Source organism: Bufo gargarizans, chromosome 4, assembly GCF_014858855.1.
Source record: "Bufo gargarizans isolate SCDJY-AF-19 chromosome 4, ASM1485885v1, whole genome shotgun sequence".
NCBI lineage: Eukaryota > Metazoa > Chordata > Amphibia > Anura > Bufonidae > Bufo > Bufo gargarizans.
The window spans coordinates 218823308-218845797 of NC_058083.1; the positions used below are offsets into that span (position 1 = coordinate 218823308).

The 22490-nt window shown below is 41.4% G+C and overlaps 1 protein-coding gene across 2 annotated transcripts in view; it reads right to left on the minus strand.

Annotated features, from left to right (window-relative positions):
- Positions 1–8003: 8003 nt before the first annotated feature.
- The window catches only part of ERICH1 (glutamate rich 1), a 76687-nt gene continuing 62200 nt past the window's right edge, over positions 8004–22490 (minus strand). For both annotated transcript variants that reach the window (XM_044290659.1, XM_044290658.1), the window contains 3 exons: positions 20850–21203; positions 17689–17883; positions 8004–8263 (listed from right to left, as the gene is read on the minus strand). In XM_044290659.1, the coding sequence (XP_044146594.1) occupies positions 8184–8263; positions 17689–17883; positions 20850–21203 (629 nt within the window). In that variant the 3' untranslated portion in view covers positions 8004–8183. The remainder of the gene's footprint in view (positions 8264–17688; positions 17884–20849; positions 21204–22490) is intronic.

Consider the following 22490-nt stretch of genomic DNA (forward strand, 5'->3'; position numbering starts at 1 on the left):
AACAGGAGAGACAAACACGCTGAATGCAGTACACAAAATGTTGAAACCAGAGACTAGCCAGAGTCGATACCAGGAGACTAGATGTAAGCAGAATCAGCAGCCACAAGGACAATGCCAAAAACAAGACAAAAGTAATAAAACAGAGAAAGGAATTCTGTAGTAAGTCACAGGCAAGTCCGCAATCACAGGCAATAATGATAGGAAACAGCTACTTAAATCCCATGCCTAGCTCTAGAACTGTCAGGCGGTAATCAGCCGGCACTCCGTTCAAAGAGTGTGGTGCACGTGTACGAGATAGCAATCTCAACATATATTGTAGAAAAAGACCGGCACTCACTGTGTCTTCTGCAAATTCGATGCTTTTATTGGTCACATATAATATAGAGTTCTGTGACGTGTTTCGGCTCACAGGCTCAGGCTCATGCTTTCTCAAACAGATAATGGCATATACAAACAAAATAGCATACAGGATTTAATTATACTGCGAAAGTGGAAGTGACATCAGGTAACCTTAGTAAGAACTAAACAAAAAAACTGAGAAACGTGAAGGAACAACCCAACTGCAGCAGCATCAAGAACTGGTCACAGACAGAAACCCGATTGGTTTCCAGTCACACTGACAGATCCAGCACCTGGGATCCTCCCAATGCAACTCCTGACAGTACATGTACTAAGAATCATACCTTTGTGTAATACAGCTGATTATTATCACCTACAGTATATACAGTCAGGTCCATAAATATTGGGACATCGACACAATTCTAACATTTTTGGCTCTATACGCCACCACAATGGATTTGAAATGAAACGAAAAAGATGTGCTTTACCTGCAGACTGTCAGCTTTAATTTGAGGGTATTTACATCCAAATCAGGTGAATGGTGTAGGAATTACAACAGTTTGCATATGTGCCTCCCACTTGTTAAGGGACCAAAGTAATGGGGCAGAATAATAATCATAAATCAAACTTTCACTTTTTAATACTTGATTGCAAATACTTTGCAGTCAATTACAGCCTGAAGTCTGGAACGCATAGACATCACCAGACGCTGGGTTTCATCCCTGGTGATGCTCTGCCAGGCATCTACTGCAACTGTCTTCAGTTCCTGCTTGTTCTTGGGGTATTTTCCCTTCAGTTTTGTCTTCAGCAAGTGAAATGCATGCTCAATCGGATTCAGGTCAGGTGACTGACTTGGCCATTGCATAACATTCCACTTCTTTCCCTTACAAAACTCTTTGGTTGCTTTTGCAGTATGCTTTGGGTCATGGTCCATCTGCACTGGGAAGCGGCATCCAATGATTTCTGAAGCATTCGGCTGAATATGAGCAGATAATATTGCCCGAAAAACTTCCGAATTCATCCTGCTGCTTTTGTCAGCAGTCACATCATCAATAAATAAAAGAGAACCAGTTCCATTGGCAGCCATACGTGCCCACGCCATGACACTACCACCACCATGCTTCACTGATGAGGTGGTATGCTTAGGATCATGAGCAGTTCCTTTCCTTCTCCATACTCTTCTCTTGCCATCACTCTGGTACAAGTTGATCTTGGTCTCATCTGTCCATAGGATGTTGTTCCAGAACGGTGAAGGCTCTTTTAGATGTCGTTTGGCAAAATCTAATCTGGCCTTCCTGTTTTTGAGGCTCCCCAATGGTTTTCATCTTGTGGTGAACCCTCTATATTAACTCTGGTGAAGTCTTCTCTTGATTGTTGACTTTGACACACATACACCTACCTCCTAGAGTGTTCTTGATCTGGCCAACTGTTGTGAATATAGTTTTTTCGTCACCAGGTAAAGAATTCTTCGGTCATCTACCACAGTTGTTTTCCATGGTCTTCCGGGTCTTTTGGTGTTGCTGAGCTCACGGGTACGTTCCTTCTTTTTAAGAATGTTCCAAACAGTTGTTTTGGCCACGCCTAATGTTTTTGCTATCTCTCTGATGGGTTTGTTTTGTTTTTTTCAGTCTAATTATGGCTTGCTTCACTGATAGTGACAGCTCTTTGGGTCTCATCTTAATAGTTGACAGCAATAGATTCCAAATACAAATAGCACACTTGAGATGAACTCTGGACCTTTTATCTGCTCATTGTAATTGGGATAATGAAGGAATAACACACACCTGACCATGGAACAGCTGAGAAGCCAATTGTCCCATTACTTTTGGTCCCTTAACAATTCCTACACCGTTCACCTGATTTAGATGTAAATACCCTCAAATTAAAGCTGACAGTCTGCAGTTAAAGCACATCTAGTTTGTTTCATTTCAAATCCATTGTGGTGGTGTATAGAGCCAAAAATTGTGTTGATGTCCCAATATTTATGGACCTGACTGTAGTGTATGTAGTATTGAAAGTGTAGCCTTTGGGTTCATAGGGCATTTTTTTTATGTATTGAGGAAGATAAACACACAAGTAAACACTAAACTGCACATTAAAAATTGTAACTCACCGTGAAAAATACAATTTAGAAGGTGTTAGCAGGTAGGGGACAATAGAAGATAACTGCTAACTTTGAGAGCTAGGAAGATCAGGCAAGTGAGCTGTAAATAGCTCATCTGCTCTGCACATTTCTGTGTTCTAACGTTACAGCTGGAATATCTAATGAAAAGGTAAGGTTTTACCAACGCTAGCTTTGATGTCTGTATCGCATCTTTAACGTGAATAGAAGACTGATCCTTTTGTGTAACTGCTAGAGATTTTTATTCTTTGCTAAGGAGTTACCACTCCATCTTCTGAGACCTGTAGTGATCAAGGTCACCTCTGGTTCTGCTGCTTGAGAAGTTATATTATTCTCTGCATGTTTTCTTTCTTTCAGGCGTCATCCAGAGAAGCACAAAGTAGATATTTTAAGGAAGGATTTGACTGAATGCAAGGCATTGCAGGATACTATTATTCTGTCTATAGCCTAAACATTTCCATTGAAAATAGATAATGGAACTCAAGAATGAATCAGTGAGTCTCAGTGTGGCAGATAAAAATGAAATTTGCACAAGATAATTTAAAACAAGTACATTAAAGGGGTTGGCCACTTTAAAATCTTTTTATGTTACTCACCGTTTTACAAGGCAAGAGCACACACTAATCATAAACTTGCATCCATATTGTGTTTCTTCTGTTTTGGTGTTTGCTGCTGCTCTAAAGAGTGGCTATGTATGACATCACTGATAATGGATGCCTTGCCTCCCATGTCCAGCCAGGCGTTCATGTCCTGTCTTCTACTGCGCAGACGCCACATCAAGAGCTTGACATCTGCACAGTAGAAACAATTCTCTGCCTCCAGTGTGCCATCCAATGTGCGCAGCTGGCAAGTGTAGCGAGTATGTGCACTGTAAAAAAGACAGCCAGCTCTACACCTGCGTATAGTTCTCCTGTTGTTTGAAGTGCCGCGGCCAACAAGGTTGTACTGCAAAGACTCCAAGTTTTAGAAGCAACATAGCTTATTCTGCTATGCTGTTTATGTAGCTCCAATTTACGACAATGGAATGAAGCGCCTGCACGCTCGGCTGTTTTTACAAATCCAGCCACATAGGGGCAATGCTTAGTCCCATCTCGCTGTGGCAATGTCAAAGTTGGACAACCTCTTACTTTATTCTTCTATGGTAGAACGACTTGTGTGTTTAGAGTTTCCAACATGACCCACATTCTCTTAAAATTCAGCTCACAGACAGATGTCCTGACATTTTCTTTTAACCCCTTAGTGACCAAGCCTGTTTGGGCCTTTATGATCAAGCGTTTTTCTTCCTTTTTTCATGGTCTCGTTCCAAGAGCTATAACCTTTTTATTTTTTCGTCTATATAGCTTTATGAGGGCTTGTTTTTTACGGGACAAGTTGTAGTTTTTAATGGCACCATTTTGGGGTAGACATAACTTTCTGATTAACTTTTATTAACTCTTTCTGGGAGGGATATGGGGAAAAATAGCAATACTGCCATTGCGTTTTTATATACATTTTACGGCGTTATTTTTTTGGTACAAATAACATAATATCTTTATTCTCTGGGTCAGTACGATTACAGTGATACTAAATACTTATAATTTTTTTTAAGTTTTACAACTTTTTTTTCCAATAAAACCCCTTTTATTAACAAAAAAAAGATTTTGCATTGCCACTTCACAAGATCCATAACTTTTTTTTTTCTTTTTCTATGGAGTTGTGTGAGGGCTTGATTTTTGAGGGACAACTTGTATTTTTCATTGGTATCATTTTGGAGTAAATGCCGCTTTTTGATCGCTTGTTATTATGTTTTTTTCGGTGGAAACTAAGAATAAATTAGAATTTGTCTTTTTTTTTTTTTTTTTTTTTTTTACGGCGTTCACCATAGGGGATAATTTATGTAATATTTATGTAGTCCGGGTCGTTACGGACGCGGCAATACCAAACATATGGGTGATATTTTCTTTTTGCAATCTTTTTCATTGAAAAGCGTATTTTCAATGAAAAAAAAGCATATTTTTTTATTTTATGGAATTTGTTTTATTTAAAGTGTATTTTTTTTCTATTTTTTTTACTACTTAAAAAACCCACAAGGGGACTATAATATACAGTATTTTGATTGCTTTTAAAATGTAATGCATTATCTCTATAATTCATTACATTTCAATAGCAATGCTATTCAAAGATTGACCAGCAGGCTGCACCAGAGAGGCACAGCCTGCTGGAGAGAACTGCAGACAGGCTCGGGGCCGTGATCGGAAGCAAGGTAAGCTTCCCAACACATCAGCACCCTGCAATCGCATTTTCGGGGTGCTGATGGGAGACAGAGGGAGTCCGCTCCCTCTGTCACCACTTTACATGCAGCGGGCGCCATTGCGCCCGGCATGTAAAGGGTTAAACAGCCCGGATCGGCACTTCTGCCGGTCAGGGCTGTTAGAGCAGGGCCCCGGCTCTCATGTGAGAGCCGTGCAGTGCTTAGACTGGGCCGCCGTAAAAACGCGGCGGCCCAGCCTAAGGCCCCTTAGTGACCGCCGTAAAAACACATATGGGTGGTCACTAAGGGGTTAAAGAATTTGTTGGTATAATTCAGAATTCATTGTTCTATCAATAATAGCAAGCCATCCTGGCACAGATGCAGCCAAACAGGCCCAATCCATGATACTACCACCACCATGTTTCACAGATGCAATGAGGTTTTTATGCTTGAATGCAGTGTTTTCTTTTCGCCAAACATAATGCTTCTCATTAAAATCAAAAAGTTCTATCCATCCACAAAATATTGCTCCAATAGCCTTCAGGCTTGTTCGGGTGGGTGATCTTTTTGGAGAGCAAAAGGCTTTCGCTCTTCAATCTTGCCATGCACACCATGGTTTAGTGTCCTCTTATTGGTGAACTCATGAACATTAACATTAGGTAATGTTAGAAAGGCCTTTAGTTGCTTAAAGGTTAGCAGTGGATTCCTTTTTTTGACCTTGCAAACGATTACATGCTTTTCTTTTGCCGTGTTCTTTGTTAGTTGACCACTCCTGGGGAGGCAATAATGGTCTTCAATTTCTATATTTGTACACAATCTGACTGTGAAATGGTGGAGTCCAAACTCTTCAGAGATAGATTAGTAATATTTCCAGACTGAGGAGCATCAACAACTCTTCTTGTGATGTCCTCGGAAATCTCCTTTGTTAGTGCCATACAGTGGTGCACTTAGCCTTTCTGTTGTCTGAGGCGAAAACTGAAACGGCGCCTCGCCAATGCCAATTTCTTAACCTTCCCCCTTTTACCACAATGAAAGCACTCATTGCTCATGGCCCGTACGCTGCCCCCTCTTGACCCTACCTGGTGCTGCCTGAGGCAATCGCCTCACCTGGCCTCATTGGTGATACACCCCTGGTGCCATGATACACTTTCACAAACATATGTTGTGAAGATCAGACTTTGATAAATCCCTTTTATTTAAATAAAACTGTCCGTTCACGCACACTTGATTGTCATCCCAGTTACTGAAACCACCTGACTCTGATTTCACCTTCAATTTATCTCTATGGCTGTACCCTTAGGGATTAGCAATCAGATTTCCTGTTGCAGTTTTAGAAGCCAAAACCAGGGGTGAGTTTATAAAAGAGAAGAAGCTGTACCGCTCCTTTATATGCGCTCTGCTTGGATAATCCACTCCTGATTTTGGCTTCCAAAACTGCATCAGGAAACCGGACTCTGTGGGCCGTACCCTAAAGTTTCAAATACTTTTGCCACTCACAAACGTGATATTGGATCCTTTCTTCAAATAAATGACCAAGTCTAATATTATCGACGCGTTGTTTGAAAATCTGATGTAATGTTAGGTCAACTTTTTTGCAGAAATACAGAAAATTCTAAACAGTTCACAAACTTTCAAACATCACTTTGACATGACCTGGATGAATGAGAACCGTGTATCTCAAAATATAAAAAAAATCCAACTCATCCCACAAAAAACAAACCCTCATACACGTGTCAACGGAAAAAATTAAATAGTAACAGCTATTTGAAAGTGACAATGGAAACAAAAAATAAATTAAAAAAAAAATCATGTTTTTTCCTAAAGGCCTATAATAGACACCATCCTAAAGGGGTGAAATAAGTAAGGAATTATAAAAGATTGCGTATAAAAGACAAAAATACAATGCTTAACACTATCATTAGAGATGAGTGAATTTCATGCAGGACTCCCCTGCATAACGGAAAGGGGACGGATCTGTTTTGCAGCCCATAGACTTCTATTATAGACTTCTAAAGGCATTCAGTTATGCATTCTGTCATAGAATTGCGTTATGGTCCTTTCGTAACGGAATCCATAACGCAATTCTGCTTTTACCACCAAACGAAGCGTGAACGAATTCAAAAATATGAAATTCGTTCATCTCTAACTACCATTCTTGAAACTGTTCTTATCAAAGTGAGCTGAATAAGACAGTTAAATAAAAAGCAGCGGTAGTGGAGATTCCTTTCACATTAAGATCCCAACATTGGTGGCCATTCACATGAACCTCTCAATAGATCTCAGCTGACACTCTGCATCTGAACGGTATTTGTTTATTTTATGACCCCTTATGGAGGTAAAGGTCTAAAAGATGAAAATGTCTATGGTACAGTTTATGGTTCATTCAGGTTTTCATTGCCAATGCACACAATAGCATTGTTTTCTTTGCTAGTCTAACGGGTACCAAAAAGCAGTTAACGAACAGACCTCATGAGTCAGGCAGTTACAATAGATCGCCACCACGTTTGACATTCATTCTTCGAAAATGGAAGCTATGTCGCCAGTGTGAACAGAGCTCAAGACAGTAAGGCTGGGTTCACACCTGAGCGTTTTACAGCGCGTTCAAACGCGCTGTAAAACGCTCAACACATGAAAACCAATGCTTCCCTATGGGAATGGTTCTCACCTGGGCGTTTTACAGCGCGTACGATCGCGCTGTAAAACGCCTGACGCATAATCAAGTACTTGAGCTTCTTTTGGGCGTTTTGACGCGCGTTTGTGGCCATAGGACACTGCAGTCAATCACACAAACGCGCGTCAAACGCGCGTTTACTATTACAAAAAACGCGCATAAAAACGCGCGACAAAAACGCGCGTTTGAGAAACGCTCAGGTGTGAAACCAGCCTAAGGGTCCATTCACACGTCCGTTTTTTCTTTCCTGATCTGTTCCGTTTTTTGCGGAACAGATCAGGACCAGATCAGGACCCATTCATTTTCAATGGGTCCTGGAAAAAATCGGACAGCACAATGTGTGCTGTCCGTTTCCGTTGTTCCGTTCCGCATGTCCGTTTAAATATAAAACATGTCCTATTATGTTCCTGAAAAATCGGATCCTGGTACAATGCAAAGTCAATGGTTCCGCAAAAAACGGAAGACATTCGGATGTCATTCCGTATGTCTTCCGTTTTTTGTGGAATCCGTTCCTGGAAACACATAGCAAATTTTTTTTTTTTTTTTTTTCAAAGAAATCCAAACAACTTTATTTGATTATTGAAATGTATACATGTTTCCGTTTTTTGCGGATCCTCAAAAAACGGATGACATACGGATGACATACGGAAACATTTTCAGGAACAACGGATCCGCAAAAAACGGACCGAAATTCGGATTATAGAAAAATACTGACGTGTGAATGTAGCCTAATTGTGTGTCTCTTAAAACCATATTCTTCCAATTAGGGAAAGTTAGTATAAAATTTGCATGAATGAGCACACACATTATTTGAACAGTAACTACTCTGTGGATTTTGTCTTTATTGGCAAGATGTTCGTAATCCAGTAGTCAAATAAAGAACAAAGCGCTGTTCTGTGATCTGCAAAAGACAAAAGATAATAAACTGAAACTATTCTAGGTGGCTATAATCTATTACACAACTAAAAACATGCACGTGTCATTTAATCAAAACAACATACAAGAGAGTAAGACCCCATCAGGCTTCAGTTTTTTAGGCTGGGGTTACATGATAATTTTGGCTGTAACACACTCCTCCCTCATGGCATCACAGGAACACAATGCTGCAGTACTGTATATCACAGCATAACAAAAGTGAATGGGGTTGCATTGCAACGTGTAAGTTGCTGCGAGCAGACACAAGAAATCCATCAGGTTTGGATTCCTTTCAACAGTTATATCAACAATGACCCCATTCACCTTGACCATTGGTGATCCTGCAGCGCTACACTTCGCCCGTGCAATGTGTGTTGTACCCCCAGCTTTATACAGAACATGGATGCTGCGGTACTTACCGCAATTCCACAGTGAAATTTCCACTACAGATTTACAAAGGGTGAATACTGTAGCATAAACTTTGACACACCAAGGATTTAAAATCTGCACTGCAGGTGAATTTTTGAAACAGATGTTTTGCTCGGCATGTGGATGAGATTTATAAAAATCTCCTCCACCTTGCTGGTACTGTAAAAAAAACTCTTTATCTGAAGCATATCTGTCCCATATCGACGTACCCTTAAGAACCTATTTGGAAAACCCCTCTAAGCTTCTTCATAATGTGCCCTGAAAGGTAAGAAACCTGTATCTAGAAAACAGGACAGGGCAACTATTTTAGACTACTTTTACACTGGCGTTTTGGCTTTCCGTTTCTGAGATACATTCAGGGCTCTCACAAGTGGTCCAAAACTGCAGCGTTTTGCTGTCCGTCTGATGAAACTGAGCCAAACAGATCCGTCCTAATACACAATGTAAGTCAATGGGAATGGATACGTTTTCTATGACACAATCTGGCACAATAAAAAACTGATCCGTCCTCCATCAAATTTCAATGGTGTTCAAGACGGATCTGTCTTGGCTATGTTACAGATAATACAAACGGATCCGATCTGAACGGATGCAGACAGTCGTATTATCTGAACGGATACGTCTGTGCAGATCCATGATGGATTCGCACCAAACGAGAGTGTGAAAGTAGCCTAACTCTACAAGCTACCAATCAGCAGTGCTAAGAAGTCCCAATGCTGGGGAACAAGGAAATCCCCTAGCACCCAGCATATTAAAAGCTTGGCACTGGGAATATAAATCAAGGGTGTCTTGCAAGCCATATATTAAGAGTCATCTATACTTACACATTCAGTACATAAGGATAAGAACACATTACACATGAAGAAAAATTAACTGGATTTCTTACTTTTGTCTGATAACACAGTTCATGTTTTGAACTGGAAATAAGCCAAATGTCCAATGCACATCGAGCCTTGTACATCTTGTACTTTTGGTACTGGTTCTCTGCCCATTTATTTCTTGGCAGAAATCTTCAGTTTGGTTTAATCTTTTAAATGAACAGAATGTTTAACTCTATTAAGTTTGAGCTACAGAGCCTTTTAAAGAAACTGGACAAGATTAAGGAGCATTTAAAGACCCCATCTGAATTACTAAGATTATGTTAACATGTGCATTAAAGGGAACCTGTCACCAGGATTTTGTGTCCATCTTGCTTTGGATCTGTCACAGGTCTGTGGCTTCCAGTTTAGGGCCCTTTCACACTTGCGTTGACCGGTTCCGGCATAGAGTTCCGTCGTCGGGGCTCTATGCCGGAACAATCCTGATCAGGATTATCCTAATGCATTCTGAATGGAGAGAAATCCGTTCAGGATGCATCAGGATGTCTTCCGTTCCGGAACGGAACGTTTTTTGGCCGGAGAAAATACCACAGCATGCAGTACTTTTTGCTCCGGCCAAAAATCCTGAACACTTGCCGCAAGGCCGGATCCGGAATGAATGCCCATTGAAAGGCATTGATCCGGATCCGGCCTTAAGCTAAACGTCGTTTCGGCGCATTGCCGGATATACGACGTTTAGCTTTTTCTGATTGGTTACCATGGCTGCCGGGACGCTAAAGTCCTGGCAGCCATGGTAAAGTGTAGCGGGGAGCGGGGGAGCAGCATACTTACAGTCCGTGCGGCTCCCGGGGCGCTCCAGAGTGACGTCAGGGCGCCCCAGGCGCATGGATGACGTGATCGCATGTGCACGTCATCCATGCGCCTGGGGCGCTCTGACGTCATTCTGGAGCGCCCCGGGAGCCGCACGGACTGTAAGTATGCCGCTCCCCCGCTCCTACTATGGCAACCAGGACTTTAATAGCGTCCTGGCTGCCATAGTAACACTGAAAGCATTTTGAAGACGGATCCGTCTTCAAATGCTTTCCGTACACTTGCGTTTTTCCGGATCCGGCGTGTACCTCCGGCAAGTGGAGTACACGCCGGATCCGGACAACGCAAGTGTGAAAGGGCCCTTACACAGAAGCCTTAAAGGGAACCTGTCACCAGGATTTTGGGTATAGAGCTGAGGACATGAAAAAACCGATTTGATACATATGCAAATTAACATAAAAGAGTAATATCTTACTTGTGTGACCAGAGAAGAGTCAGATTTTCAAGCTCTGACTCATCTCAGGTTAATTTGCATATGTATCAAATCAGTTTTTATACACAATAAAAGCACACAGAGATATGGGGACTGGGTATTGCGGATGTGCTAACGGCCATCTAGCAACCCATGTCCTCAGCTCTATACCCCAAATCCTGGTGACAGGTTCCCTTTAAGGCTTCTGTATAAACTGGAAGCCACAGAGCCGTGACAGATCCAAAGCAAGATGGACACCAATGGAGCCTGTGGGGTTCTGCCAAGGGATCTGTCATTTTTCCCATAACAAATGATGGAATCTGCATTGGAGTCTCCTGATATGAACACAGCCTACAATGTGTGGCCAAGGCCTCATGGACATGATTGTGTGCAGGCCACGTCCGTGGTGAAGACTGCAAATTGTGGTCCGCAATGGTCTTTGGACGCGGATTTACTTTTTTTTAGCAGTGTGGAGGCACTGACTGAAATCCCACAAAAACACTCTGTAGTGCTCCTGTGGGCTTCTGATCCATGCCTCCGTTCAACTCTGTGTTATATTTTTCAGATTGCGGACCCATTCAAGTGTCGCATCGGTGATACAGTGCGCACACGGCCGGTGCCCATAGTATATGGCAGACCTGCTGTTTATGGGCCACAATACGGTCGTGTGCATGAAGCCTAAGGGAGCTGTCCCAAAGTTGACCTGAGAACACTGACACAATAATAACTCTATGTGATCTTGACAGTATTTTGGGTAAAACTCAAGCATAGACTTTATCCCACGTGGAGACGACATCTATGAGTCTACTTTGTATATGGCATAAAAACTTAAAAAGCACTGGACACCTTATCACAATTTTCCTAAAAGTATATACCACTTACTCATAACTTTTTAAGGGTATCTGCCCTGAAGTCCTAATATGTGAAGTCCCATTTAGAATAGCACTATCGATGGAAGAACATGTCACTATGTTCTAGTTATTAGCATTCTGGAGAAGGTTGTTGGTCCAGGGAGTTATTCTAGTTGTTTGACTGGAGTCAGGAAGTTATTTTTGCCCCCAAAATGGGGAAAATTGGCTTCTACCTCATGATGTTTTTTTTTGCTTTCCTCTGGATACACTTTGCAGGATAAAAGGCTAAACTGGATGGATATATGTCTTTTTTCATCCTTACAAACTTTTGGGGTCATTTATTGAACTGGTATAAAGTAGAGCTGGCTCAGTTGCCCATAGCAACTAATGAGATTCCATCTTTTGATTTCCAAAGAAGCTGTCAAAAATGAAAGGTGGAATCTGATTGGTTGCTATGGACAACTAAGTCAGTTCTCATATACACCAGTTTGATAAATGACCCCATATGTTACCAGACCCAACCACTAGTGACCTCCACTGAAAACTAGCAGTATTCAATAGAGGCTACTAGTAGACAGGTTTGATCATGTGCCCCATCCCCCCAACAACAGTCATTTTCTAGATAGGAATAACATATCCTCACTGAAGAGACTGTACCAAAACAAGGGTCTGTGACCCTTTTAAAAATATACTTTTTAAAATATTTTTTTTTAGTACAGGCAACATTTTTCTAAAAAAGTGTAGGAGTCTCCATAAATGCTGCTAATTGAAACATATTAAGCTACCAGAACATTTACTATAAACCAGCACAGTGATTTATTTCCTGTAAAGATTTAGGCTATCCTGTGGATAAGTCATCAGTATCTCATAGTGAACGCCATGGCCTTCTCCGTGCTCAACAACCACAGCACAGCCAGCATAGTGGCTGTGCTTGGTATCGCAGCTCAGCCTCATTCACTTCTATGGGACTGAGCTGTATAAAGGTCATGTGACCAATGAACGTGTAATCACTCTGCCTAGAGAAAGCTGCGAGAAGTATTTGTGAACGCTTCCGAATTTTCTATTTTTCAGCTTTTTTTACATTGATGACCTATCCTCAGGATAGGTCATCAATATAAGATCAGCAGATGTCCAAATCCCAGCAACCCTTGAATAGGAAGGAGCCATTCCACAGAAGTGAATAGGGCGGTGTAGTTGCAATTACCCAGCGCTAACTGCTGTGATGTCGACAGTGTTCAGGTAAACATTGAAGAGAAGGCAGTGCTGGCACAGCGCAACCAGCTGGTGCCAGGTGTCAGACCCCACCGATCAGATACTGATGACCTATCGGGAACATAGGTCATCAGTATATAAGTCTCAGAAAAACCCTTTAAATACTCAGATTACAGCCAGACTAATTGTGAATGGGGTTTTCATGGGTACATCACTATAAGCCTATTGGTAGGATAGCCTGCCAATGTTTCTGGTATTCCCACTGATCAGCAGATGAGTTGCTGTGCATGAGTAGCCATTGATGGGAACAGAGTTCCTTATTCTGCATTCTAAGTATAGGACATAGGTATATTAGTTACAAACCCTCTCCTTCCCTAAAAAAGTTCAATTGGCCCATATTTCTCAGAAAATCTAAACAAGGGAAAAGCAAATCAGTAAGGTTCAAGACCAAATCTGGTTAACTAATCCTTAAATGGTCACACATAACATTGCATATATATATATATATATATATATATATATATATATATATACACATATACACACACACACATACACACACACACACATATATATATATATATATATATATATATATATATATATATATTTACACAGTACAGACCATAAGTTTGGACACATCTTCTCATTCAAAGAGTTTTCTTCTTTATTTTCATGACTATCAAAATTGTAGATTCACACTGAAGGCATCAAAACTATGAATTAAAGGGGTTGTCCGGGTTCAGAGCTGAACCCGGACATACCCTTATTTTCACCCCGGCAGCCCCCCTGAGGCTAGCATCGGAGCATCTCATGCTCCGATGCGCTCCAGTGCCCTGCGCTAGATCGCGCAGGGCACAGGCTCTTTTGTTTTCAATAACATACTGCCGGGCGGTAACTTCCGCCCAGCAGTGTGTTCGGTGACGTCACCGGCTCTGAGGGGCGGGCTTTAGCGCTGCCCTAGCCGTTTTACAGGCTAGGGCAGAGCCAAATCCCGCCCATCAGTGCCGGTGACGTCACCGGGGTTCCTGTCAGCCCCATAGAGAGCCCCGGTACGTCACCGGAACTCAGAAAAATGCCTTTGCCCTGTGCAATTTAGCCCAGGGCAAAGGAGAGCATCGGAGCATGAACTGCTCCGATGCTCATGTCAGGGGGGCTGCCTGGGTGAAAATGGAGGGCTGTCCAGGTTCAGCTCTGAACCTGGACAACCCCTTTAACACATGTGGAATTATATACATAACAAAAAAGTGTGAAACAACTGAAAATATGTCATATTCTAGGTTCTTAAAAGTAGCCACCTTTTGCTTTGATTACTGCTTTGCATACTCTTGATGAGCTTCAAGAGGTAGTCACCTGAAATGGTTTTCACTTCACAGGTGTGCCCTGTCAGGTTTAAGAAGTGGAATTTCTTGCCTTATAAATGGGGTTGGGACCATCAGTTGCGTTGTGGAGAAGTCAGGTGGATACACAGCTGATAGTCCTACTGAATAGACTGTTAGAATTTGTATTATGGCAAGAAAAAAGCAGCTATGCAAAGAAAAACGAGTGGCCATCATTACTTTAAGAAATGTAGGTCAGTCAGTCCGACAAATTGGGAAAACTTTAAAAGTGTCCCCAAGTGCAGTCACAAAAACCATCAAGCGCTCACATGCGGACCGCCCCAGGAAAGGAAGACCAAGAGTCACCTCTGCTGCGGAGGATAAGTTCTTCAGAGTCACCAGCCTCAGAAATCGCAGGTTAACAGCAGCTCAGATTAGAGACCAGGTCAATGCCACACAGAGTTCTAGCAGCAGACACATCTCTAGAACAACTGTTAAGAGGAGACTGTGTGAATCAGGCCTTCATGGTAGAATATCTGCTAGGAAACCACTGCTAAGGACAGGCAACAAGCAGAAGAGACTTGTTTGGGCTAAAGAACACAAGGAATGGACATTAGACCAGTGGAAATCTGTGCTTTGGTCTGATGAGTCCAAATTTGAGATCTTTGGTTCCAACCACCGTGTCTTTGTGCGACGCAGAAAAGGTGAACAGATGGACTCTACATGCCTGGTTCCCACTGTAATGCATGGAGGAGGAGGTGTAATGGTGTGGGGTGCTTTGCTGGTGACACTGTTAGGGATTTATTCAAAATTGAAGGCATACTGAACCAGCATGGCTACCACAGCATCTTGCAGCGGCATGCTATTCCATCCGGTTTGCGTTTAGTTGGACCATCATTTATTTTTCAACAGGACAATGACCCCAAACACACCTCCAGGCTGTGTAAGGGCTATTTGACCATGAAGGAGAGTGATGGGGTGCTGCGTCAGATGACCTGGCCTCCACAGTCACCGGATCTGAACCCAATCGAGATGGTTTGGGGCGAGCTGGACTGCAGAGTGAAGGCAAAAGGGCCAATAAGTGCTAAGCATCTCTGGGAACTCCTTCAAGACTGTTGAAAGACCATTTCAGGTGACTACCTCTTGAAGCTCATCAAGAGAATGCCAAGAGTGTGCAAAGCAGTAATCAAAGCAAAAGGTGGCTACTTTGAAGAACCTAGAATATGACATATTTTCAGTTGTTTCACACTTTTTTGTTATGTATATAATTCCACATGTGTTAATTCATAGTTTTGATGCCTTCAGTGTGAATCTACAATTTTCAAAGTCATGAAAATAAAGAAGAAAACTCTTTGAATGAGAAGGTGTGTCCAAACTTTTGGTCTGTACTGTATGTATATATATATATATATATATATATATATATATATATATAGTTTCTGTCTGGTGCTGGGGCACCATCTTGGATGTGGGGGTCTATTTGTTCTGTGTAAAGGATAGTCTCGCGGGATGAGGAGTTTCCCACGCCTGCGTACTACTCCATTCCGGACGCCGACTGAGTCCTGCCGTCACTGTAACCAGATGAATTTATGGTTAGAATTTTAGGCACAGAGCACTTTATGACATATGGTCTGCTTTGAGCAAGATATAATTATGTACACTTGATATACATTGTTCTTAATCGTGTTTTTGTAAAAATTGATGTATAATCATGTAATCACTTTTGTAAATTAAGTATGCTATATAAGCACTTGATTTTGCACTATGTATTATGGATTGAGAAAGGCTCCATGGAGTGAGCTGAAACGTTGCTGTTTTCCATATGGGTGATTAAAATACCCTTTTTTCATATATACTTGAGTGCTGCCTTGCCCTTTTTTTTACATATACCTAATAGGACCGGGTCTGTGGTCTGTTTCAAGGAATTGCACCACTTTGGATTTGTGTGCTGCTCATCAACTTTTTCATATATATTTATTTATTATAAAACTTTGTAATATGCATATCTTATCAGACAAAAAATGGCTTGTTCTCTTTCTCCTCTTCTCCCTCTTCCTTAAAGAGGACCTTTCACTAGAATAAAACATCTAAACTAACTATACAGACATGGAGAGCGGCGCCCAGGAATCTCCCTGCACTTACTGTTATACCTAGGCGCCGCTCCGTTCTCCCGGTATCTTCATAGTTAGGCTCCACCCAGGGGAACCTGCCGGCGTCTCATTCTCCCATGCTGTAGCGCTGGCTCATAGCCTGAGAGAAAAAAAAGAGCTGAGCGCTGCGATTGGCCAGCGCTACAGCATGGGAGAAGGAGACGCCCGCAGGTTGTGATGTGAATGCATTGCACCCGCACTGAATCTGGACCCATTCATTTCTATGGGGCTGTGCACACGAGCGGTGATTTTCACGCATCACTTATGCGTTGCGTGAAAATCGCAGCATGTTCTATATTGTGCGTTGCACAATGGGGCTGCGTGAAAATCGCAAGCATCCGCAAGCAAGTGTGGATGCGGTGCGATTTTCACGCACGGTTGCTAGGAGACTGATCGGGATAGAGACCCGATCATTTTATTTTTTTCCCTTATAACATGGTTGAATACAGAATGCATAGTAAAATAGCGCTGGAGGGGTTAAAAAATAAAATAAAAAAATTGAACTTCCCTTAATCCACTTGATCGCGCAGCCGGCATCTCTTCTGGCTTCTTTCTTTGCGGTGTGGAGGAAAAGGACCTGTGGTGACGTCACTCCGGTCATCACATGATCCATCACCATGGTAAAAGATCATGTGATGGATCATGTGATGACCGGAGTGACGTCACCACAGGTTCTTTTCCTGCACACAGAAAAGAAGAAGACAGAAGAGAAGCCGGGCTGCGCGATCAAGTGGATTAACGTGAGTTAAATTATTTTTTATTTTTTTTAACCCCTCCAGCACTGAAAATGCTGTATGTAGCATTTAAAAGGATGCAAACATGGTGTTGGTGACTATTTGATCTGCCAGAAAACTAAGACAGGTTGCTGGCAAATCTCCTTGTGTGTATATGCCTTGATTCAGAAGTGGGAAAGGGCCAATAATAGAACAATTTAGCAGCGGGTCAAATAACATCCCCTATGATGCCCAGGTTTGTAATGCACCCTGGACCTAGACACAGTAAAGTCATGGAGGGACAAGAACTCCTTCTATGGCGTCTATGGTTAATTATGGGTTATTCCTGTGTGTGCATATAAACTGTAAAAAAAAATATTAGAGAATTGCAGTTTATACAAAGAAATCATCATTTAATCTGAAAGGCAGTAATTAGTTAAACAAAAAGGATGCAAAGGTCAAGATAATTTCATTTTTTTCAAATTTAATACCAATCTGAAACAAAAAAATATTTTCTATTCAATCTACAAATGTGTATTTCAGTGTTCGGTGGTTTTATTTTGTTATTCCTGTCTGCTATGCAGGGTCTAAAGAATGGCAGTGCTGAATTTTAAAAAATACAGTTAAAAATACATACCAAGAGTCATGGAAGATTGCTCTTTGAAACTGTCCAAGGAATCTTTTAATCTTTCAATATCCTGTAGAAGAAGAAGGCTTTTCACATGATGTAAGAGCTGAATTTCAGAGAAGGGCACCGCACCACTCTTGATCTGGTCCAGTATCTCTAGGATCTGTTCCACCATCAGAGCAGAGTCTACACGTCTGTACTTGTCTAAAAGACACAATAACATATTCTAATACAAACATAAAGCAAAACCAAGTGCTACGAATGAACAAGAATCTGATTATCTATAGTCAAATCCAATAAAGAGAAAAATATATGAAATCATCACCAGGATTTAAAGAAATCATTCAGGATCCATAATATAATTTCATAAAAGCTTGAAGCTCTTCAGAAGTGTTAGTGCCAGTCCAAGGTTGCTCTGCAAAGTGCATCTGTACAACTACATTTTTTTTGTTCAATGATAGAAGAATTGGGGCAGACTGTATATTAGTGACACTTTGGGTTGGCACTTGAACCTAATCAAACTCAAACATCCTTCATGGCGATAATGGCCCCATTCAAGCAGCTCCTCAAAAAAACTCAAAAGTAATAATGTAGCATCATAGGAATGCACATCCTAAACAACGATTGTCAGAGGTGTACATTTTATTACATATGCATTATATCATATTTCAAGATATATCTGCGAATGGGAACATTGACGCTTTATGTTTGATTTATGTAATTGTGCTTCCTGCTCTTGGCACCAATCTGTTCTAATCATTTAAAAGGGCTGCATTGGGTGAATTAAGGTGGCTCAAGTTCACAGCACTAAATAGCAATCTACTTAAAAAAGAAAATGAAATAATAGGGAGGCTATGTCCACTTCCCTCTTCCATTTTATCCCCCCCCCACCCTTTTGTGTATATAGCCGCTATACAACATAGAACAAAACGTGCAATGCAACAGCTCTCTGCAAACCAAATAAAGTACAAAAATGTATTGTAATGCTAATTCTATGCTTATAAATTAGAGATGCTTGGCAAATACATTTTGTGAAAAATTATTTGAGCCTGTCTGCCACACATCAAGGCGATCTCTGTAAGACGGGTTCCTAACACTAAATTCTACCTGTTATGTGCCATGACGGTGACCATGCTAATTAAAATCAGCCTATGAGGCAAACAGGCTGGTCAGGAGTGCACGACCAAATGGAGTCAGCCACACCTCCAGTACAAACTGCAAAGAAAAAAAAGGCGGTTAGTCAGCACATCCTAATGCGCAGGTGCGCGTTGCTATGGCTGAAAACACATGAGTATAAAGCTTAGCATGCATGTTGGCATTTGCATTCCCTGGATTCAATGGAGGCCATTTTGGCACCAAAAATTATAAAAACCAAAAGGGGGCCCAGCATGCATGTGGAACCTACACCCCCTGAACTTCATGGTCGCTGTCATGGCACATAACAGGTTGAACTGTTAGGTTCCCGTCTTACAGAGATTGCCTTGACGTGTGGCAGACAGGCTCAAATAATTTAGCACAAAATGTATTTGCCAAGCATCTCTAATTTCTAAGCATAGCATTAGTATTACAATACATTTTTGTACTTTATTTGGTTTGAAGTGAGCTGTTGCATTGTATGTTTTGTTCTATGTTGTGTTTTCAGCCATAGCAATGTGCACCTGCGCATTGGGATGTGCTGACTAACCCCCTTTTTTTTATAGCTGCCTTACAAGACATCGCTACAGACAAACAACCTGATCCTAAAGCGATAATCCCTTTTATCTGTGACCTACTTCTTCCTAAAATACATTTTAAAAATTAGCAAGAACAAGGCAACATATGAAAGAATATGACTGCAGGATAAGACTACAAAGGGTTGTTGTGTGTGGACATGGAGAGACATAGATCTGGACAGCTGCTATAGACAGAATTGGTATGACATTTTTAATGAAGAATATGCATTGCAGCAATAAAAAAAGCAAAGCAAAGCCTTTAATCCACTGAAGCCCAGCACCATATATTTATGGCACTGGCAGGTGGAAGTTAATGCATGTTGCCTTAAATGTACGGAGTGGGGATAGTGCAAGCTCAGCCCATGCTATCTGCAGTGGGTGTCAGCTGTAACATACAGCTGACAACCTGCTGGAAGAGCCAAGATCAGCCATGTCAGCTGGGAGCCCAATCAACGCTCCTAAGTCTGCTATGAACATGATGCTATTAGGCTTTAATCAATGCAGGGCCTAATAGGCCGTAAGCATAATAGAGTAGTTTTTGTATTAAAAAATAAAATAAAATGATCAAAAATGGCATTGTAAAAATGACAAAAACAAAAAAACATTAAAAAAAACAACATAAAAAAACCCCATGGGAAACATATATATTTTTTTTAGTACATAAAATTGGGATTGTTGCATGCAGAAAGACCCAAAAGTAAAATTCCAATGCTAAAAATGTCAGAATAGTTTTTTTTTTTTATTCCACCTCTCAAAAATAGAGTTCAATAAGCCGTACCCTATAAAACAAAACATGCAATGCAACAGCTCACTGCAAACCAAATAAAGTACAAAATTGCATAATAATTGCAAGTGCTATACTAATAAGTTAGAGATGCTTAGCAAATCATTTTGTACAAAAATATTTGAGCCCGTCTGCCGCACGTCAAGGCGATCTCTGTAAGACTGGTTCCTAACACTAAATGCTATCTGTTATGTGCCATGACGGCTACCATACAATTCAGGAAGTGTAGGTTCCACATGCATACTGGGCCTGCTTCAATTTCTGTCATTTTTGGTGCCAAAATGGCCTCCACTATATCCAAGGAATGCAGGTACCAACATGCATGCCAGGCCCACTCCACACCACTCCTGGTGCCAAATGGCCACCAAAGACTGCACAAACTATCTCTCTCCTGGTGTCAAACGTGCCCCTGCGCTTTGGGGTGTGCTGACTGACCCCCTTTTTTCTTTGCAGTTTGTACTGGAGTTGTGGCTGCCTCCTCAGTCGTGCACTCCTAACCAGCTCGTCTGCCCCATAGGCTGATTTTAATTAGTGTGAGTAAATAGCTTGGCCTGCTCCCCCTCACTCACTGTAGGGATCAGGCAGGTCTGGTCATGCTAGGGAGTTTGCCCAAAGGCCACCTGGGGTAAACCCCTTTCAGGGATTTGAACAAGAAAACAAAATGCACCACATACTATTAGAGAAATAGAGCTCTTGAGTATCTTGAAAGAATTCAAGCAAGTCCTCTCTTTTCTTTATTTGGTCTTCCTCTGTCTTTTCATCAGATTGATTGACTGTATGGTCTTTGGCCTGGGACACCTCAGGATGACATGTTCTTTGTTTGGTCCACAGGCCTTCAGCCTTCAGTCTTGCTTTCTGTCGCTTTCGTTGCAGTTTCCTCTTTTTGTTTTTATTGATCTTTTTTCCATCTAACACTTGAGGATGAGGAGCTTGTTGGACATTTTGTTCTCTGTCAGGGGAGGACTTGTTGATAATGTTTACTTTCTTCTTCCTTCTGCGTCTTTTACGAATTTCCACTGGTTGATCTTCTAAAATTAAAATGCACACATTGTTACTCAGTAAACGACTATTGGGAAACTTAGTGAAATCTCAAAGTGGATTTTTCTAAATTTGGAGGAGTTATGATAGTTAGATTCATACTTCACACATACATTGCTTTGAAAAAGTATTTGTCCCTTTCCTAATTAGTTCTATTTTTGCATACCGTATATACTTGAGTATAAGCCGACCCGAATATAAGCAGAGGCCCCTAATTTTACCCCCAAAAAATGGGAAAAATTATTGACTCGAGTATAAGACTAGGGTGGGAAATGCAGCAGCTACTGGTAAATTTCAAGAATAAAAATAGATACCAAAAAAATGACATTAATTGAGGCATCAGTAGGTTAAAGATTTTTGAATATTTATTTCAAAGAAAAACAATATGGTATCAACAATAACTTTAACAGTACAAAAACCAACTAAAGCTAAAACAGCTAAAAAAGAGTTAAAATCCTTCAAAACTGGATTCCTCATTGTCTGGATGTCCAAACAGAGCTTCAACTGTAGCTGATGTGAGGTTATCAGCGTAGACATTGTCATCATCACTGAGCTCGCAGTCATCACCATCACTGCTGTCCTCATACAAAGCGCTGTCTTCTCTGCCATCCATAGCATTACTACATACTTGGCCAGGGAGGGGGGGCTGTCCAGGGGGAAGGGGGGATGTCCAGGGGGAGGGGAGGCTGTGCAGGGGCCGGTACTTACTGCCGGTGTAAATCTCGCGGTCTGCTCCCAGTGTAAATCTCGCGGCCCGCGTGTCTCGCAAGATTTACACTGGGAGCTTAACAGAGGTGCCACGCGGACGTGCTGGGAGCTGACCGGAGCAGCTGTAAAGGTAAGTAACAGCTTCTCCGGCCCCCAACATGTCATGGTCTGTATTATGGCAATGTAAGTTGCCATAATACAGACCTAGACTCGAGTATAAGACGAGGGGGCTTTTTGAGCACAAAAATATGTGCCAAAAAACTCGTCTTATACTCAAGTATATACTGTAATTGTCACAGTTTCAACTACCTTTAACAATGAACAGAACTTAGATGAACACAAAATTAAATTTTTAAATGATTATTTCATTTATTGAAGGAAAAATGTTATTCTGCCCCTGTAACTAAATTAACCAGTTAACCAAATTCAATTGACAAATAGATTCCATTTCAGTAGCCATTAGGGCTGCATGATAAATCGAAAAAAATAATCGAATCGCGATAATCGGCAAATGCAATATACACCGCGCCATCTACAGATCCCCCACAACACAGCGTCATCCACAGATC